This window comes from Malurus melanocephalus, unplaced genomic scaffold, assembly GCF_030028575.1.
Source record: "Malurus melanocephalus ecotype Western Australia unplaced genomic scaffold, MMel_1.1 scaffold_0, whole genome shotgun sequence".
Classification (NCBI taxonomy): Eukaryota; Metazoa; Chordata; class Aves; order Passeriformes; family Maluridae; genus Malurus; species Malurus melanocephalus.
In genome coordinates, this window is record NW_026623232.1 from 4,031,754 (window position 1) to 4,050,729 (window position 18,976).

Below are 18,976 nucleotides of genomic sequence, written 5' to 3' on the forward strand. Positions count from 1 at the left end.
AATGGTCCATCTACCAACAGATTAAATGGCAGTCCTGCAGTTGTTAAGGGAGCTCTGCATTTAACACACATGCATACTCATTCAGTCTGCACTGTGGAGAAAAATTAAAGTAGTAACCCAGGTTTAGGAACAATGTAGCTAAAAAGTCCCATATTTGCTGAATGACAAAGGGTTATATAGCAGCATTTCATTTTATTATTCGTGCTTGAATTTCTTGTTTGCTTTGTTGAGTCTGCTGACGAATACTAATAAATGCCTGCAACAATCCAGACGAGAGATGCCTGGCAACAAAGCTATGCGGTGGACCTCCCTGATCTTCTCCAGTTCACAACCTGACCTTTTGAAAAATTGGCTGGGCTAAGCTGCAGAATTTGGGTGTAATGGTTATTGTTAACTCCAGCTTTAGGATTTATTAATTTGTGTGATCAAGACTTACCTATACTTCAAAGTTTCAAAAGACCAAACACAATCATCCATCCATTAGAACTAACATTGTGTTTCAGTGAATCCCACTTAGTATCTGCCTAGAGATTGTGCTGTTTTGATGCATTCGGAATATAAAAATGCTTTTTCAAGTGTGAGACCAATCCGATGAAAATCTGGTGTCTTCTCAGAGACTAATATTTTAAAATAACAATATGTTAATGAATTGCAAACGGAGAATGGAATGCCAAAGGAAATGTCTGATATTTACACATTAATAAATGYATCACCATTAACTGCAGTGAATACCAAAATAACGATTGGCCACGTATTTTACAGACTGAGTAGCATTTTTCTGTTTTAAATATTCAACAGTTTGTACACAATTGCTGTTTAGATGCCAAAGAGGAGGACAAAAGACTTAGTGAGAGAGACAAGCCAGAGAAATGTCATTATTAAAATAATCAGAATCCTTGGAGAATGGTAAAAAATTGCTTGTGCCAGAATAACTCCCAACTGTTCTTAACCTCTTCCTCAATTTATTTCTTTATGAAGGGTGTTGCCAGGGTTCCACACAAATACAGGTGAATTCAGAAGCATTCAAAGTAACACAGATATTCCCCAACTTATAGTGCTAAAACAGAATTCAGTGTTCTCTTTAAATTCCTTTAAGGAATAAAAAAATTAATAATTAAAATTCTGAGKTTTTATTTTAGCAGACAAAATATTTTCAAGACTCTTCTTTTTTTTGTRTATGTATGTGTTATAGGATATAGAGCAAGCAAAAACATTAATGCAAAATATAGCTTTGCTTATTCTTATTTCATTTGCAAATAACTTTCTCAATGAAGTTCCAGTAAGATTATATTCGTGATAAAAGATTATTCTCTTTGTTCAGTTTTTTTTTGGGTAAGTGCTTTGATAGCTGTAGCCAGAGATCAAGCATTTGAACTGTATTGTTGTGTTCACCTGGCTGACTTCTAAAACAGTTTTAATTGTTTGGAACTTCTTTGCATCAGAGTGATACTCAATATAATTTTAAAAATGTTTGTTTCATTTATTCTGCCTAATACTGAAATTATAGGAAGTTTATTTATATTGTTTATTGCACATCTGTCTTCTAATATAAAAACACTGTAACTTAACCTGTCATATGGATTAAAATTATCATCATAAAGAAGTGTTACAGAATACTATTTTAATTATTTTAAATTAATATTATTTTTTTTGATTGTATAAATGTTATTTTCCTATTCATAAGTAAAAGGGATTTTTTTTTCTTGAAGTACAATAGTCATTAGTTTCTAAAACTTCTGTGACAGAATAGAGAAGAAATTGAGGTCTCTGAGCAGGAGAAAAGAGTAGGAAGGGCCATCAGTGAGGTAGCACAGACTCCAAGATGCAATGTGGATCCAGCACCTTTGACTTCTGCAGTTCTTCCTTCTGTCACAGTGTCACGATTTAGGAATGGTTTTCTCCAAATTAGAGCTCCCACTAAAACCACTTGCAGCTCCCCCTTCCCCCTCCAATTGGAGCCACAAAAGCCACAGGTTCAGAGAAGAGCAATTTACTGGGAACAGCAATGGGTAAGAAACTGAAGAGTAACAGGCACGATTCTGATGACAGAAGGCATCAGAAGACGAAYGATTCACATGGAAACCACACCCCCAAGACCCCAATCACCCTCTGCCCCAGAAGAGGCAACACTCGGCAGCTCCCTCTGGCACGTTTTCTGGACCAGAAAGAATCAATCTCCCCATAAGAGTCCCATTCCCTTCCCCCTGGCAATGACCTGAGTTCATATAGAGTAACCTCTCTGTCTGGCCATGCCCCTCTCCTATCTACTGCAAAAATTAACCCTGTCCTGGTTAACCAGGACACGTGGCTTGCTCAATGACCTCAACAGAGTTGCTTAATTATTCTGTGCCTCAGTTGCGATGGCTTTGAAATGAGCATCACAGTACTTATGCATCTCCTGAAAAATATCTGTGAGTTTCCATAAAAATATTCTTTCCAAGGTTTWTTTCAACAAACATCCATCTGGTGTATCTTAAAATGAGAGGAGACATCCTATCTCAGGGATAAATCCAGGACTTTTATAAGTAAGAGTTGCTTAAAAGTAAGTTGATAGTCCCCATTGTGAGCGGGCCCATGATGCTCTCTGCAGAGCCCACGGTCATGTATTGTTGGGGTAGAATGTAAAATGCACCTAGGTGGTGATTTCCTCTTTGTTACTGCCAAGGGTTTGGCAGGTAACGTGGTACTTTGGCTGGGAAAAGCACAGAAAAAAAAAAGGAATTAGGTTTGTATTACAAAACTACTCTGAGCTCAGACTTTACTTGTTTTCAGGTTCCTGTGACTGCCTTTTTTCCATGTTACATAAGTGATTTAGTGAGATCTTAGAGTCCTACTGAATAATCATTTTAAAGTTTGTTCAGTTTTCTTTAAACATTAGAAAAAGTGCATCATGAAAGGCCAACCATTTCATTTAGTTGCAGGTTATTGTTCTCAGTATACTGCAGTGCACTAAAGGGGCCTAAATAATTGGTAACATAAGTAAATCTGTAGTAAGTGCAAAGACAGTAAAACTTCACTTTTTCATGCCATTTGTTTTGGMGAAAGTGTATATTACAGACCTTGTATTTTTATACTGAGCTTTTGTAATTGTTCTTCAGAAATAGCAATTACTTTCTCCTTGAAGATTAGGTACTGCACCTTTTCTTAGGATTAACTCTGAAAAATTATTTGTAGGTCGTGGGAAAGATAAAACAATGAGGAAACAAGTCAAAAGTAATGAATACCCTTTGACATATACATGTAAATCATGCATATTGCATCCGTGTTAGCTCAAATATGAATGAAAAAGGAAATTACAGGCATTCTGAAAATGCATAAGACCTAAACCAACTCTTGTCACTAGTGCCAGACAATAGGATCAGATTTCTTCTGCCAGACTAATTTTCTTTCTTTGCATATTTATGCCTATAAAAGCCTTTAATTTTGGTTCCCACTCATTTTCAGGATTTATGCCTTTTAATCATTTAGTAAAGGGTAAACTGTTGAGCAGTCTGAGTCTTTCACAGTCATTCTGTTTGGTAGAAGTTCCAGTAGTTAAATAGCCAAGTGAATTAATGTTTGTCTTTTGACAAAATAGCTGACTCATCATTTTCAACTCAAGGAGGAATATTCGGCCAATGTACTGATTTCATTTGCATACCTTGAAAAGTTAGTGGTCATCAGGTTAAGTTTGTAGTATTATTAATGTAGAAAAAAAATCTAGATAATTTGAAAGTCAATAATAAAGAGTAGCTATTAGTCTAGTGAAACTGAAGSTGTAGCTCTAAAGGAATGCTTTTACACACGTAGTTATTGCAGCAAGTGAGGTAGATATGTGTTTTATAGGGAGGCAAGATCAAGATCTTTTTAAATGTAGGAAGCGTGTCCTATTATTCCAGTGGGAACAGGTTGGTTTGGTGGAGGTCCAGGGTGGCTCTTTGCATAGATAGTTTTGGATAGTGAATATTCCCTCTTGTTTGAAATTCAAAATTTCTGGTATTATACCAACAYAAAATCCCCACAGACATTGAAGTTGTGTTGTTGTTTAGACTGAGAAGAAAAAATACATTGTGGCAGCCCAGATGACCAACTGCATCCTGGGCTCCRTCAAAAGACATGGAGCCAGCAGGTTGAGGAAAACTATTCTACCTTTCCACKCTGCCCTTATGAGAGCCCATGTGAAGTACCACATCCAGTTAGGGGGGCCCAGCAGAAGGAAAGTGTGGGCCTGTTGCAGCAAATGCAGACTTGGCCAGGAATACGATCAGAGGGCTGGAGAGCAGCTGCTGTGAGGACAGGCTGRGAGAGCTGGGGTTGCTCAGACTTGAGAGGAAAGAGCTCTGGGAAAAYCTCACTGTGGCCTTCCAGTGTTTGAAGGGGGCTTATAAAAAAAGAGCAACTTTTCACAGAGAGAGGTAGTACAGGACCAGGGGGAGCAGTGTCAAGCTAAAAGAGGAGAGATTTAGGTTGGATATTAGGAAGAAATTCTTTACCCACAGAGTGGTGAGGCACTGAAACAYGTTGTCTAGGGAATTTATGAATGCCCTGTACTAGCAAGTGTTCAAGGCCAAGCTGGATCAGCACTGGGCAATATGAACTGGTGGGTGGCATCGCTGCCCATGGCAGGGAAGTTGAAACTAGTTGATCTTTAGGGTCTCTTTCAACCCAAAACATTCTATGATTCTATGATTAACTGGAGGAATTCTGGAGGCTTTTAGTAATTGATGTTGTATTTCCTCAAATATAACACAATGTTATGTTCTACATTTTTTCAAATGTTTTTAGTCTGACAGTGGCACAGAGTCATAGCTACTGAATTTGCAGTCAGCTTTGCTCCTGCTTCCAGGATATATGGTTCATTCTCTTCCTTCCTGCTTTTGCTCTTTTTCTTATTATGCCTTTTACTGCCATTCCTTTAGGGGTTCACTTGTGCAGTCTTTTGCAGACAGATGAGAACACASTATGTCGATGCCACAGACCAACTTAAAACAAATCCTAATAAGCTATAGTTAGCGAGCTGTAAGAACTATTACACTTGAAGCTGATTTGGCATACCTGGGGCTTCCAGTGTGCCCATACTCATGCACAATCAGATCTGTGGCCAGTCCCATGTATTGAGGTGCTCTGTGCATGTTCCATTGGGTTTGGTTTGTTTTCTCTTACTCTTATTCTGTGCACATTCCCTGCAAAGCTCTGAGCTATCAGTGCATTTTAGTGGGGTGCTGAAAGACTATGGAGAAGATGTCAACTCAGCTTCTGCTGGATGAAGGGACTCCTGAATATGCTGAGTGGTGTAACAAGGGAAATTATTTCCTTCTTAGTCTTCCAGTTGAATCTGCACCTTCTGGGCGCTTGTCATTGTTGGTAGAGGATTCTCTAATCCTGTGCTTTCCCTGATCTCAGTATTTAGCCCCCACTTCTTAGAAGGAGCCATGAGGAGCAGTGGGTACCTGCACAGTRTGAGGGGTTCAGTGTTTTTACTTGACATTTTAACCACTCTCAGCTTAACAACATTGAATTCTGTTCTGCCTTTGCTGTTTCAAGCCATGACAGCATTATCTTCCCCTTACGTCCCTCACAATCAATTCCCAGATTTAATTCTAGTGTCTTTATATTCCTGCTTCTTAACATTTGCTTTTCTTTCCCGCAATGTGAACAAGCTATTCATTCAAGATAAATACATACAGAAGATCAGCTGTTCAGCTTCTCCCTATAGTGAAATATTAATCTGGGCTACTGAACTTGTTCTATTTTATATGGAAAAAAAAGTTGTTTAGTATGCTTAAGAACCAGAATCAGCAGTGGTGGTACCACTTAATGAAATCCACATAATTTTTTCCAAAGCTTGYAAGGCTGTTTTACCCTTTCTCTGATGTTCCCTGTGCAGCCTGATTATTGCAAATGCTACTTACTCCCCAGTGTGTGTCTGCAGCATTGGTAATTAGTGCACAATACGATTTGTAGGAGGCATGAGGAAAAGCACTGGCGTGCATTGTTTAAAATTGACAGTTTAGCAASAAAACAAGCTACCATGTACCAAGGCCATAAATTATTTGAGGTGGGGGGTCATAGACTATGTGAAGAATAAAGTGGTTTTTAAAATAAAATGAATGCTATGTCCATTGATCTGACAGTGCTCAAAATGTCTTCCCCAAAGCATTCTACTGACAAATTTAGCATGTTGACCAAAAGAAACCATTATAGCTTTATTAAATTAGTCAAAACCTCTCACTTTAGTGCCCTTGGGCAGAGTGATTTCAGTTTTGAGTGGAGAAGGTTGCCATCATCTTCAGTCTTACAAAGCCAGTAGAGAAAAAAAGAGATCCTCAGTGTTTCATCTAATGTTTCCTAGAATGCCACTTGCAGCCTTCCTGCGATGCTACTTAGTCTTACCCATGTGCTTGAGGGAGTTGAATTTGGATGAAAAGGTGTGCTGCAAATGTACCTTATCTAAAGAAGCAGCATTAGCATTAATAAATGCTAACACATTTCTAGTGGTATTGTAAATTCTTTTTTTTCTTTAGCTACAATAATTTACAGCTAAAAACCTGCATCTTGACATGTCYTAAGAATTTTGCAGTAGTGCAGCTGCTAATGCAGATGTTTATCTCATCATACAGGCATATTCGCTTCTGGTTTTTAAAACAAAAATAAAAATCTGCCTGCTGAACTTACCTGTCGTCTATAGAGCTTTGCTTCTTGTTGGCAGCTCATATTCAGAATGTTATAGAAAGCCTACTGATCCCCATCTGACCCTCACACTCCCTGCTGCTCTTCCATTTAGGTATTAGTGATAATGTTGGGATGACCTGGGAAGTACTACATGTGACTGTATGTCTCTAGGCATGRTGATCGAGGGCATGGGAACCCAGGACAGTCACTGGTTATTTCAAAAGATACACATTGAGCTTGAATTCTTCCACAGAATGTGTCACACTTCACTTGAGGAACTTCACCTATATATAGCTTATACTATAAGTGGATGCCCTACGGAGGAAGAGGAGGAAAAGTTGTTACGGCAAGTGAAGCATCGCACCCCCCTGCAGCATAGGACAACATAATTTGGAATTACATTTATAGAGATAGTGCAGATGATATGGGAGAAGTGAATAGGATGATATTTCAGAGAGCAGCATGTCAGAGAGAATCTCTGCTCAAAAGCTTGGAGGATTTCAAGCCAGTAGAAACAGCATACATTTGTTCAAAGAATCCAGGTGGCTGTGACCCTATGTTCAATTTCTGTACTGTGAAATGATATGAGGAGCACATTTCAATCACAGTACTGAAAGAGTATTATACTTATCAAAAAATATTTTATGATAATGGTCTCCACATGCTCAGAAACAAAGATCTGATACTCTACTGACTGTTGTTTCTCTGGTAGAAAGATCCGTGGTTGTAGTCTACAGGAATGGTTAGAGTGGATTCAAATGAGTTTGTGCTGAAGTGGATGTGGAGAATACAGATGAGCAATGGATGCCACAACTTTTTCCCTGAGGTGCTAACACATATCTTCATATTGGAAGTTGTTAATCTGACTCTAGCCAATTCCCAAGTCATCCCTTGGGGCCTTTGGGCTGTTTCCTGTGCCACTGGCTATGTCTTTCCTTATTTAAGGAAAGAGGAATCCATTGCAACACATTTTAGAGACAGTTTGAAGTATTTTTTTACTTGGAAACTGTGCTTGTATGTTTAGATGTAGGATGGCACCTTGATATGAATTGATTTGTATTTTTGGTCTGTTTCTACTGGATTTCAACTGTATGGATAATGTATTTTTATTTTTGAGGAGGATGTTATAAGATGGATGAAAGAATATACACCCCATRTTTTATCCAAAATGTTTGGACACACTAACTTTATTAAATAAGCAAAAGCTCGAATGTTTGTTCTCTACTAATCTAAACGAAAGAATGAGTAATATATGCACCTTTTTTCCATTTCTAGTGTTTTTAGGCTGCTTTCTTCTCATTTTTTAATATAATTCTATAATTAAAACTSACTTGTTCTTACTTTATGAAAGAACATTTGTGGTATGTGGATCTTTCTTTCATTTAAATGCCTTGATATCAGAAATATGTCCTAAAAATATCAAGTACCCAAGCTTAAGAGAATTAACTATCCCACTCAACATTTTAATCAGATAATTTTTCCCTTTGGCACAATTTCTGCTTTGCATTCTTTAAGTTCTTTAGTTGTATGACCCTGTACCTCACAGTCTCCAGGAATGAACAATGGTGCTTAAATTTGTTATTGCTAGTTACAGGTTGATGATATTCCTTTTGTAGCCAAAATGGATTTGAAAGWGACCTCACTATAAGAATCCAGTTAGAACCTGAAAAATTCCCTCTCTGTAGCAGAAATTCATCATATCTCACTATAGTAAASCTGAATTTTGTAAGAGATAGGCAAATAATTTTCTGCAGTCAGCATTATTTTAAGCAGTCATTTAAAGGGGAAGAGGGATTAGGAAATAGTGATGAATTTTTCATGTTTCCATGAGAAAAATCCAGTAAATGGGTTGTAGTTCCTACATGCATGCTGTAGGTAACACAGGTCTCCTGCCTTAGGGAAGGGATGAAGAAGTTGTGATCTGAAACTAAATTACTTTTTCCTTTCTACTGCAATAAGAATGTAACTAGCCGTTTTCAAATGAGAAATCTCAAGTTTGTGCTTCATTCTCTAAATGAGAAAATGTGTTTGCTTCTCTTCCCAATTAGAAACATGCATCTCGGATCAGAAAAAAGAAGACTTTTGTGCTGAGCTTCATTTTTGTAAGAATTCTCAAAAACTCACTGAATATTTTATCCAGGCAGAAACTGAAGCACCGAAACTTTCAGATTTGCTAGTAACCAGTCAAAGAGGAGGAGTCCTAAGTGATTGTAATTCTGGTTCTAAAGAATCAAGGTAAACCCAAGAAACATCCCTAAATGTAGTTTTTCTAGATTCAAATTATGGACAATATACATTTTGAGTTTTTAGATAAATATAGGGAAGTTTGTTTCCCATATGGGAATCAGTAAGTCAGCTTTTTACTTAGACTCAACATATCTGCCCTTCCTCTCTTATGGAATGCAGCATTTCACTTCTGTATTCTCTAGCACTCATACAAAATATGATCATTGCAATGGTTCATATCACACCTTGATTTTCAATGATTGYGATCTCTACAGAGAATTTTGAAAATGCTTGGGGAACAGAGTTAAAACAGATCTTGAAAGCCGTGTAGCATTTGTGGCTTTACGCAACGRGCACTTGAAATGTGATGAGTGAGTAGGAAGCAGGAACAAAGCAGGGTGAAGTCCAGATAAAGCTGGAAGAGTGAAGATGAGGAATTGTGATACCTCTTAGCAGTCTGTGACAGGAGTCTGAAGATGGGCTAATGTGATTGAAAAGCTTAATACAAACCCTGAAGATTTTATTGTGTCATTAATTTTGGTCATTCCTTGTCATTAATGTTTGTACTGTGCAATGGCCCTCTGCAGCAGTCTTAAGATATCTACACACTCTACATGTGACACAACATGCAAAGGTTTAAGTAGCTGTCCAGTTACACCTTTGACTAGCCAACTAGTTTRGGAGCATGCTGCCAGTTTTGAGTGACTTAGGTATTCTGAAGACCAAGTTTTAACTGAAGAGTGTCGGAATTGTTTTTGAAAATGGGATTAAGGCTGCAAAGCCTTATTATATACTTCTGAAAAATACATGAATTCCTGACCCATCTACAGCAAATACTACACCTGGTTTTGTTATGTTTATTAAGATCTATCAGTGACATTTTGGGCCAAACCCAATCCTTGACACTTTCCCTTTTCCTGGTTGCCTTTTTTGCATTAGAGATTAAGATAAGCCAAATGGGCAATGCATCTTTCAGTACAAGCCAGTTATAATCCAGAGTGCATAGGTACAGCACAGAGTCAGCCAAAAATTGTTCCTCTTACCTTTTACCAGTGCCACTCCCACTAAAATAAATCCAATGGAAGCAGRTGAAAAAGGGCTGAGTACAGACAACTGTCTGCCTAAGAGAATAACTCTGTAGCAATAGATAGCTTTATTTTTCTTTCTGGGTTGTGAATTACACATAAAGTAGTATCTACAGCGGAAAAAGTTCAGAAGGTATAGCTTTAATGTGGCTACTTCTTATGACATTGGCTATGAAGCCTATAACCAGAAAATGTTCAAGGAAAGSAAATGCTAAAAAATATTGCTGGTTCCTCTTCTAATCCATTAATTTACTGATTTTGCTGCCATGTTACAAGTGAGATATGAGTGATCTGTGGCTATCAATGGATACCCAAGGAGTTTCATTAAACTCTTACTTTGATACAGATTTTTTCTGCCCATTGAATCTTACTTTTCCTTATCTATGGCTAATAAGTTATTTTAAAACTCTTAAGTGGCATGCAGTATGGAATTCCTGTTATCAGTTATAATATTTAGAATTCTAACATCATTTTACAGRTTCCTTCAAGAGTAATTCCTAGATTTTTTTAATGGATATTCTCATATCACTTCATGTGGAATCATCCTACAAAAAAGTTTTGTTTCTTTTAACCTGGGCATCAGTTTGATCCCCAAATGTTTTATTACTTTGTTGCTCTGTGTTAAGCAATCGTTTTTAATATTTGCTTTCTTAAGCATTTACTGTTTATAGACTTCATAGCAAATTTATATTCATCATGTTTTTTGCATTAGTACTGTAGGATTTTTATTTACTATTCCAGATATACAGATTCTTTGCAGAACTACAATTCTAAGAAGTGGTAGAAGGGCATCCATTTTTCTGACCTTTTAATATATTTGCAATGGTTAGCAAGGTTGTTAACAAGTTTTGATCATTTGTTTCTGTGTATTTTGTTTCAGAGGGGCAGAATAACTACTGTTTAATTATTTTTCATTTCTTTTTTTCCCCCTTCCTAAATACAGCACTGTAGAAAGAGAGGCTTGCAGGACACTCCCTGAATTTATATCCTCATGGAAATATGCTGAAGATTTAGGTGGAAAAACAGAAACTTCATTCCTTTTAAAAGAATTGGACACTCTGAGGGCCAAAAATAAAAAGGTACAATTGAGATATTCACATCACAGTATTTGCTTTTTTATAATTGCCTTGCAAAACATACATTTTAAACTGTCCCTGATTTAGTTTTGTTATTTATTTTAGCACACCAATCACTAGCTCTTCCTGTCATTTTGGATTCTTAGTAATTGCTTAACAACTATTTCTCTTGAATAAAAAAACCCTCCAGCCTACCCTCTGATGATTTTAATCAATGACATAGATTCTTGCACCTGGGATAAAAACCAATGAAAACCAAAGATTAGACCAGAATTTTATGAATAGAATCTGGAGGTCCTGTACATGTGGCCTAGGTAATTAATGGGCCCTGATAACTCTGCTTTATTGAAGGAGAGAAAATTTCAGCCTCCTTGAACACTGCATTGCACTGTTAGCTGTGGTTACATGTGCCTAAACAACCTAGCAGTCTAGTCTTTCCTTGAAGTGTTGTTGAGTATTGAAGCTCAGATATCTGTCAAAGAACAGATTTAGTGAATATCCATTCAAAAGAAAGGCCTCAGTATGTGAAAGAATACCAATTTTCTATATAATGAAGAACGTGAAAAATTATGCATTTACACCAGTCTTTTCAGACTGTGATGTCAGTGTCTTGGTATGAATCAGGCTGTTCATGCAGACACCACCTACATTATATTCCATGCAATTCTGAACTTCCTTAGCAAGAAGAACTACAGCTGGTGATACCTGAGGAAGAGAATCCCAAACAAAAACAATGGCATGCACATTGCTACTTGTCTCACAGAGGAAGATTGGGCAGATGTTAAAATGTATATTCTTAACATTTGTTCCTTAAACAAATAAATATAATAAATTGAACTTCTGTTGTAATGCTTTGTGTTTGTATTTGGGAGTAAGAAATTGCTATTTACAATTTTATTGTGGTTGAAATAATTGGTTGACAGTTTTAGGCAGGTAAGAATCTTACTGTCCATTTGTTCAATTCAGCTTCAAGATAAGCTGGCTGAAAAGGACAAGGAGCTGAAGACAATGAAACTGGACTTAGAATTGCAAGACAGAGCTACAGAAGCTAAGATTGCAGAAAAGATTGCAGGTACAGTAGGCAAGCGTTTAACAGATGGCTGTATGGCTCATACAGTACCCGTGGTTGCTATATGACGTGGCCTAGTGAATGTTAGCTTTATTTGCTAAAGGAGGGAAGATTTGACTTTTTTTTTTTATGTGTGGCTGTTTAGAGTTGCTTAGAAAATAGATGGCTTTAACATCCTGGTACTGGTATTAGTAGGAGCTTTACCTGTATTCATACTGATTTGGGCATTAAATGCATTGTTAACACCATGTCAATCCAATCACAAAAAGGTTGTTTGTTTTGTTGGAAGGTCCTGAACAAACAAGGGGAAATAATGATTACCAGTGCCTCTACCTTTCAACCAGCAGTTCAAATACCACTTATTGTTTTAGCTGGTTCAGAGCAATACTACCCCCTCCCCRTGTTTGGAGATAGTCTCACATTCACCTCAACTAGAGACCTGCACTGTTCTTGAAAAATCTGCTCTTTTGGTAGTTAAAATGAGTTTTTGTCAGATGATGCCATATATCCAGTGAATTAAGTTTATATAAATTCTCAAAAGGAAAGGTTTTTAAGTTTATAGCTGAAAATGAATGTATGCTTATCTTTGTTGTTACTTGTTCTTTGGGTCGACATAGAAGCATGGAGACAATTTGTGTTCTATGCTTGCAGCAATTGCTAATGTAATGAAGCTGGGCATTTTTATTATTGAAAAGTGTTTGTATGTGTAGATGAGAAATRCTCTAAGATTTTCCTGAAGATGTTTAAAAAAATGGGAGTGCTTTTATAAATTCACTATATCATTTGTTAAGAAAGGAAGTGTAAGCTTGGTAAAATTATTTCCTCATAGGTCACACACACTTCATAGAGTATTAATAGTAGTAATAGCTGCCCTAAAAATATTTGTACTAAAGGGAGGAGTAATTGTCTTTAGGAAAATGGAGCAGATAATAAACTCTCTAGCTGAAAAACAGATGGCTGGCTTTCCACTTAGTATCAAACTCCTGAGAATACAGTATACTGTGAATATTATAGATGGAAGAGAGAGTTCCTAGATTTTATGTGATGGGGGAAGGGAAAGGCAAATCTAATGAACATCTTAGGAAAAAAATTAAATACAGGCATAATTCTATTCTTATTTAATTTTATATAACTGCTTGCTTTATTTTCAGAAGAAAAAAAATCTGCATTATATATCATTATTATATCCACCAGCCAAAAGCTAACGCAGATTGTTTGGTTTGAACATGAAGTTTTGTGTTTGTTCCTGGATATTTGCCCAGTGTTTTACCTCTGTACCTGATTCTCTTTGATGTAGGTGTTTATTACTCATTARAACCTGGAAAGATGTGTCAAAAACATGGATAGTTTCATTTTTATGCACCCAGTTGAAATACTTGTTAGAAAATTGTTGTTTCCTATGCTACTGCTTAAGCTTTCTAATGATGTCCTAAGCATATTTTTATCTTGAAAACAGAACGGCATGAATATGGATTTAATAATTTAATATGCTTGTTCTGTTTTCAAAATAAGAAAAAAACAAATTTTGAAGAGAGCTACAGAGTGTAATAACAATGACCTTTAAAAATAACCTTTTTTTCCTCCTTTTATGAGTACAGGAAGTATAAAAACCTTTAAATGCTGAGAATGAGGGCAAGAGGCTCCTTGCTACTTAAACTGTTTGCCAAAAGGAAGCATCGTTAATATTTCACAGTTTTTTTGCTTCCTGTCTTACAGTTCTAAGAATGTTACCAAGTTTGGATAAATGGTTTGAAATCTGGAATTATGTGAACCAAACTGGATTTGTGGAAGTCTATGTGTATCTGTCTTGTAAAAGCCTTGGGCAAGCAGAACCTACTAAAGAACAGACTGTGTTTAAGGAAAAACTTATCCCTCTGCATTAAGTTCTTTGAGGAAGGGAGAACACATGCTGCTGTGATTTCACGTTACTAGTTAATGTTTAATTTCTGCAGCGTATAACACATGGTAGAGTGAAGCTTGTAAATATGGGTGTTTGCATTTTTATTATTACTTAGTACTGACTTTATGATAAGTAAGTGACTCCACAAAATTATATTGTAAAGAACATCAGAAAGGTACACCATAAAAGTGTTATCTACTTTGAGGAATATTAGAATTCTGTTTTAAAAGGTAACCCCCTAATTGATTGGTTTTACCTAAACAAGTCCCATGGAAAGAAGGAAAAAGTGAAGACAAAGGGCATTTTGAAATGAAGGTAGAACAGTCTACAGAAACAAATTATCCAAATATTATCATTTAATGATTTTTACATTGTTCAAAGGAAAAGGTGAAGGAAAAAAATATGAATTTGTGAAATGTTTCATGAGAATAGAAGAAATAGTAGAATTAAGGCAGAAGATATATATGATGGAAGAAAATTATAATACTGTGTGCAGTAAATAACTTGTTTTCAGAATGTGTTTCTTTTAAAATTTTGCTGCCTGGAAGATGGATTTTAAAACTTCCTTGGGTCCTAACTCTATGTCAGCTAGTTATGGCTAAAGAAAATTAGGGAATTTGAGGTTTTGGCCTCAGACTTCTAAGCATTAAAGACTGTTGTTTCTGGTGGTCATGGCTGCCACAGATTCCCTCAGTTTATTCCTTATCCTTCTGTTGGATTTTGTGTCATTCTAACCCAATGTCAGAAGGTACTGTCAGTTTTACTCCCTGTCATGAAGAACAGAGATGGAGGCAACATCAGGRAAGTGAAGAGCATATCATAGAAGAACACACCAGGGTAGTGTAAGGAAAAAAGGGAGCACCATGTGGGAAGTGAGTACGAAGAACAGACAAATCTTGAAATTCAGGTGTGCAGAATTTCCAYATGTTGAACAGAAAAGGGTGCCACCTGTGGGAGTGGAAAGGGGGAAGTAGCATGCATCTTCTGAGGACAGACTGGAAAATAAAGATGGAGGCATTGCAAAGTAAGTCTTCAAAACAACTAGCTGAGAGAACAGATCTCACTTTGGATAGGTGTAATAACTTCATTTCTTCCTGATGGAAGAATTAAACCAGAGGTTTATAGGAACTTTTGAAAGAAGGAGTTGGTTGAGTGTAAGGGAGAGTTATAGAGCATGGTGGTAACTTCTCTAGACTGGAAAAAATACCAAAGCCGTGGTCTTCTCATAGTGTCATTACTGCAGCAAGATACTCAGTTGTTGGCMTCAGAACCTCAGCCCCTGTAATATTTTTGTTGCAAGACTAAAATAAGAATAATTCTGAATGAAAATCTAATAAAAATATTTATTCTTAAATCTTTCTGTAGCARTGGCTACTCCATGAGTTGGGGGGCTTTGTGCCAGTGTCTAATAATAATGTTGCAAAATTTRATACTTTCTAAAATCAACATCAGCTCAGCAGGATTGAGTCCAGCCCTGTTAGGGGTTTAACACCATTTTTAATGCCTGAAAACTGTATTAGAATTCTGTAGATGCTCTCTGAAAGACCAAGGTAATGATAGGAAATAGTGTGGAAAAAGAGGAAAATGGTGTTTGTAGTGTGGTGGTATATAACATACAACTTTCAGTCTGTTGGAAACTACGGCAATATACCTACAATGAAGTCTCAAATTCAGGTCTGTTTTTATGAAAATGTTGTGAATATAATTTGTGGTATTTTGGAATTTTTGAATATGGTGTGGAAATATTCATGAAYATTATTTGAAGTTTTATAAATTAACTTGAAAAATAATTACTGAATATGCATATGCAATAGATTTAATAGCAAAAGTGAAAACAAATATCCAAGTGGCTATTAGCTTTGAGTTAATTTGATTTAATATCCATAAAGTAAGAGGAAATAAGTAATCTTGCCAGTAATAAATTTTGGGTGGCAATAACTTTCAGCACAKAATAAAAGTATTTTCCATTTCTTCAAAGCTCACTTTAGAGTCCCTTTTTAGATGTTATTTTTCTTTCCTGCATGTCATCCATTAAAGATTAGCTGTGGAAGGTTGGAGCATGGAGAGATTATGAATGACAGAACAACTCCTGCAGAATAATAATCAGTTTTTGGTATTTAATGCTGTTTGACTTTTGCAGACACATTTCTTATTAACCTTTGGTACAAACAGAAATCCAGGTTCCTGATATCTCATGGAGAAGATGAATTCAAGATCCTCTTCCAATTAAACTGAAATAAGGCCAATATTGGGCTTTAGCCAAAAGAACTCAGTAGTTCCCAACTCTTGTGTTTATAAACCTAAATATGAATCGTATTTTACAGTTTAGKTAGGTAATGCATATACTTCCCTAAACCAGTCTTCTATGCATAATTAATCTATATATTTAGTCTATATAGTTCTTAGGGGGTTTGTCCTATTATGTGCTTCATTATGGAATATTATTTCCTGAATATCTTTTCAAAATACTTCCTGGTATATAGCACAATTTTGAGAATAGATGTGGAATTTGAATCTTCTGTATAGGAAGGTAGACAATCCATCTAAAGAACAGAAAAAAAACCCAAGGTAGGGCTGTCATGACTGAGAAATACTTAATTTTTAACAGCTTAATTTGAAACAAAGTGATTTTATGTTCATGTTGTCAGAATTATTGATTGTCAAAAAGTTGCATACAGTTCTTTGAAGTGCAATATATGATGAGATTAAAACATTAATTACTAAGCTGTTTAGGGGTGAAGCTTGTATGTAAAAACCAAGCCAGTTTCTTCTGCATTTTTTATGGCTAGTCTGGCCCGTCTTTCTTCAGCACAAGTGCTAGAGGAGCATAAAGAATTGGGTTTTATCCAGGAATTAAAAGGCCTGCAAATAATCTACTTCTTGTGACATTACAAAACTTTTCTTCAACATGATAAATTATAACCTGCAAACTTTAATGTAATGTTTATATTTCCCCCTAGAAGTAAATATTCAGGCATCAATAATTATTCATAGAAAAAAAAGTTTACCAGCACTATGGTTTGAATTTTGAAGTCAGCTGTGTTTAGTGTATTAGAAGCAGAGGCTTAAGTATTGTACAGGGATTGGCTTTCACAAGAACTGCCTTGGGGTCTGTGAATAATACTTTCTCCTATTCTTTCCCACTTTATTTTTTTTAATTGAATTGTGGTCTGAGTACACAAAGAAAACCGTATGCAGAGCTGCCAGTAAGCAACTTCAGCCTTTTATTAAGAGCACTCTGTTTATAGCATTGGAAATGTAGGAGCAGATGAATGCTATGCACTAAATACATACAACAAACACAAAGCAATAAAGAAGTCAGTGTGTTCTATCAGTGTTTGTTCAGWTTGCTTTATCTATAAAGTCACATTTAGGTGTAAATTACTTGTAGTTTTCCTATGATCTTCTTATCACTATTCTATTTTTCAGTTATACGTCATAACTGAAAGTAAATGAATGGTAGCTTTCAAAAAACAACTAGGAACTTAAGTTGTCTGTTTCGTAATACAACATGTCAGCACTATTTTTAAGTTGACAGTCAGCCCTGGAGCTGATAGTTTGCCATTAACCTGAATAAGAACTGTGTAAGGGCTTTAGAATTTGAGCATTTCTAGGGATTATCTGCATTTTGTAACATGTATAAGCAGAGAGTAATTAATGATATTGTTTTCGTAGCAATGCAGAAGTTTTATTTTTTTTAATTTGGCTATGAGAAGATTGACTTATTTGAGAGTTGTGAGCACAGTCAAATTTAGTGGAAGGAAATCTCAGAGGATTTTTATTTGTAATTTGAGTTGCTAACAAATACATACATGCTTGTATTTCTGTAAGGAGAACAAGCATATGCCCATATGTCTTAATGAAGTTTAGTAATAGTTGCCCATCTGAAAATGGCAAAGATAAGTTTCTACRTTCTCTTGTGATTAGAAAGACCGAGACTCAGCAATGGTGGACAGGAATGAGAGGACTGATGAAAATGATAATGCAGGTAGTCATTGCACCTTTTTTCCCAGTATACKTCTCTAATTCCTCACATTCACATAGCTGCTGCCCAGAAATCCGAAGTGAAAACAAAACAAAAATCCCTAAAAACTTTCAGTTAAATCTTTCTTGCAAGATAAATTTCAGCTGACAGTTTTTTTCATGAAAGCAACTGAGCAGGATAAAGAAGCAGCTCATTATGAGAATCTTGGATTCTAAGAGTGACTTGGCCAAGCAAGTTCTTTCCTGTTTCTGCTTTTCCGTCAGAATAATATACTTCTCCAAAGGACAGAAAACAGAAAATACTTTTTTGCATGATTTCAACATTCATTCACTCCTGTCTTAGGGTTGTATACCTTTCTGAAACAGCAGTCAAATCATGCACTGAAATTTTTTCGAGTCACTGTTTATTATTATTTCACTAAATTAAGGAATACTTAAGTGCTCAGGGCCTTTTTTATAATAATGAAAAATCTCGTTTGTATTTCTTGTTGCTGTAATGGCACAAGTAACTAGTAAAATTACATTGAATGGATCCGAATCAATGCCAAAGAAAATCCCAAGTCACTTACTGTTCAGCAGCCAGTGATCTTGAATGCTAAATCTTAAACTGCAAAACTCTGACTTCCACAACAATAAATTGTTGTTAACAAGAAAAGCTTTCTCATCATTTTTCTCTTTTACTTGGAATTAACATCACTATAACTAGTGTTTGTTGGAAAAACTATCAACAAAATTTTAATTGCCCTGTTTCTTGGRTTGCTTTTTTTTTCACATAGTCCAATGCTGAAAGCAGTATTTCAACACATTTGATGATAAACACCTTGCAAAGTCCAAAATATTGTTATTTCTGTAAAACTGACCTATCTTGAAAACCAATTGTAGTGCAATAGTATTTGCTGTGTCTTCTGAGATACAGTAGCAGTGTGGATGGTGATCTCATATTTTCTTTATAAGATCTGGCCAGTATTCTGGTTTTTTTTTTTTT

At 36.0% G+C, this 18,976-nt stretch overlaps 1 protein-coding gene across 1 annotated transcript in view; it reads left to right on the forward strand.

Moving 5' to 3' along the window:
• MIPOL1 (mirror-image polydactyly 1) overlaps window positions 1-18,976 on the forward strand; it is a 150,984-nt gene that overhangs the window by 7,322 nt on the left and 124,686 nt on the right. The window contains exons 3-5 of the mRNA XM_057367918.1: window positions 8,700-8,886; window positions 10,906-11,041; window positions 12,005-12,110. Of these exons, the coding sequence (XP_057223901.1) occupies window positions 8,700-8,886; window positions 10,906-11,041; window positions 12,005-12,110 (429 nt within the window). The remainder of the gene's footprint in view (window positions 1-8,699; window positions 8,887-10,905; window positions 11,042-12,004; window positions 12,111-18,976) is intronic.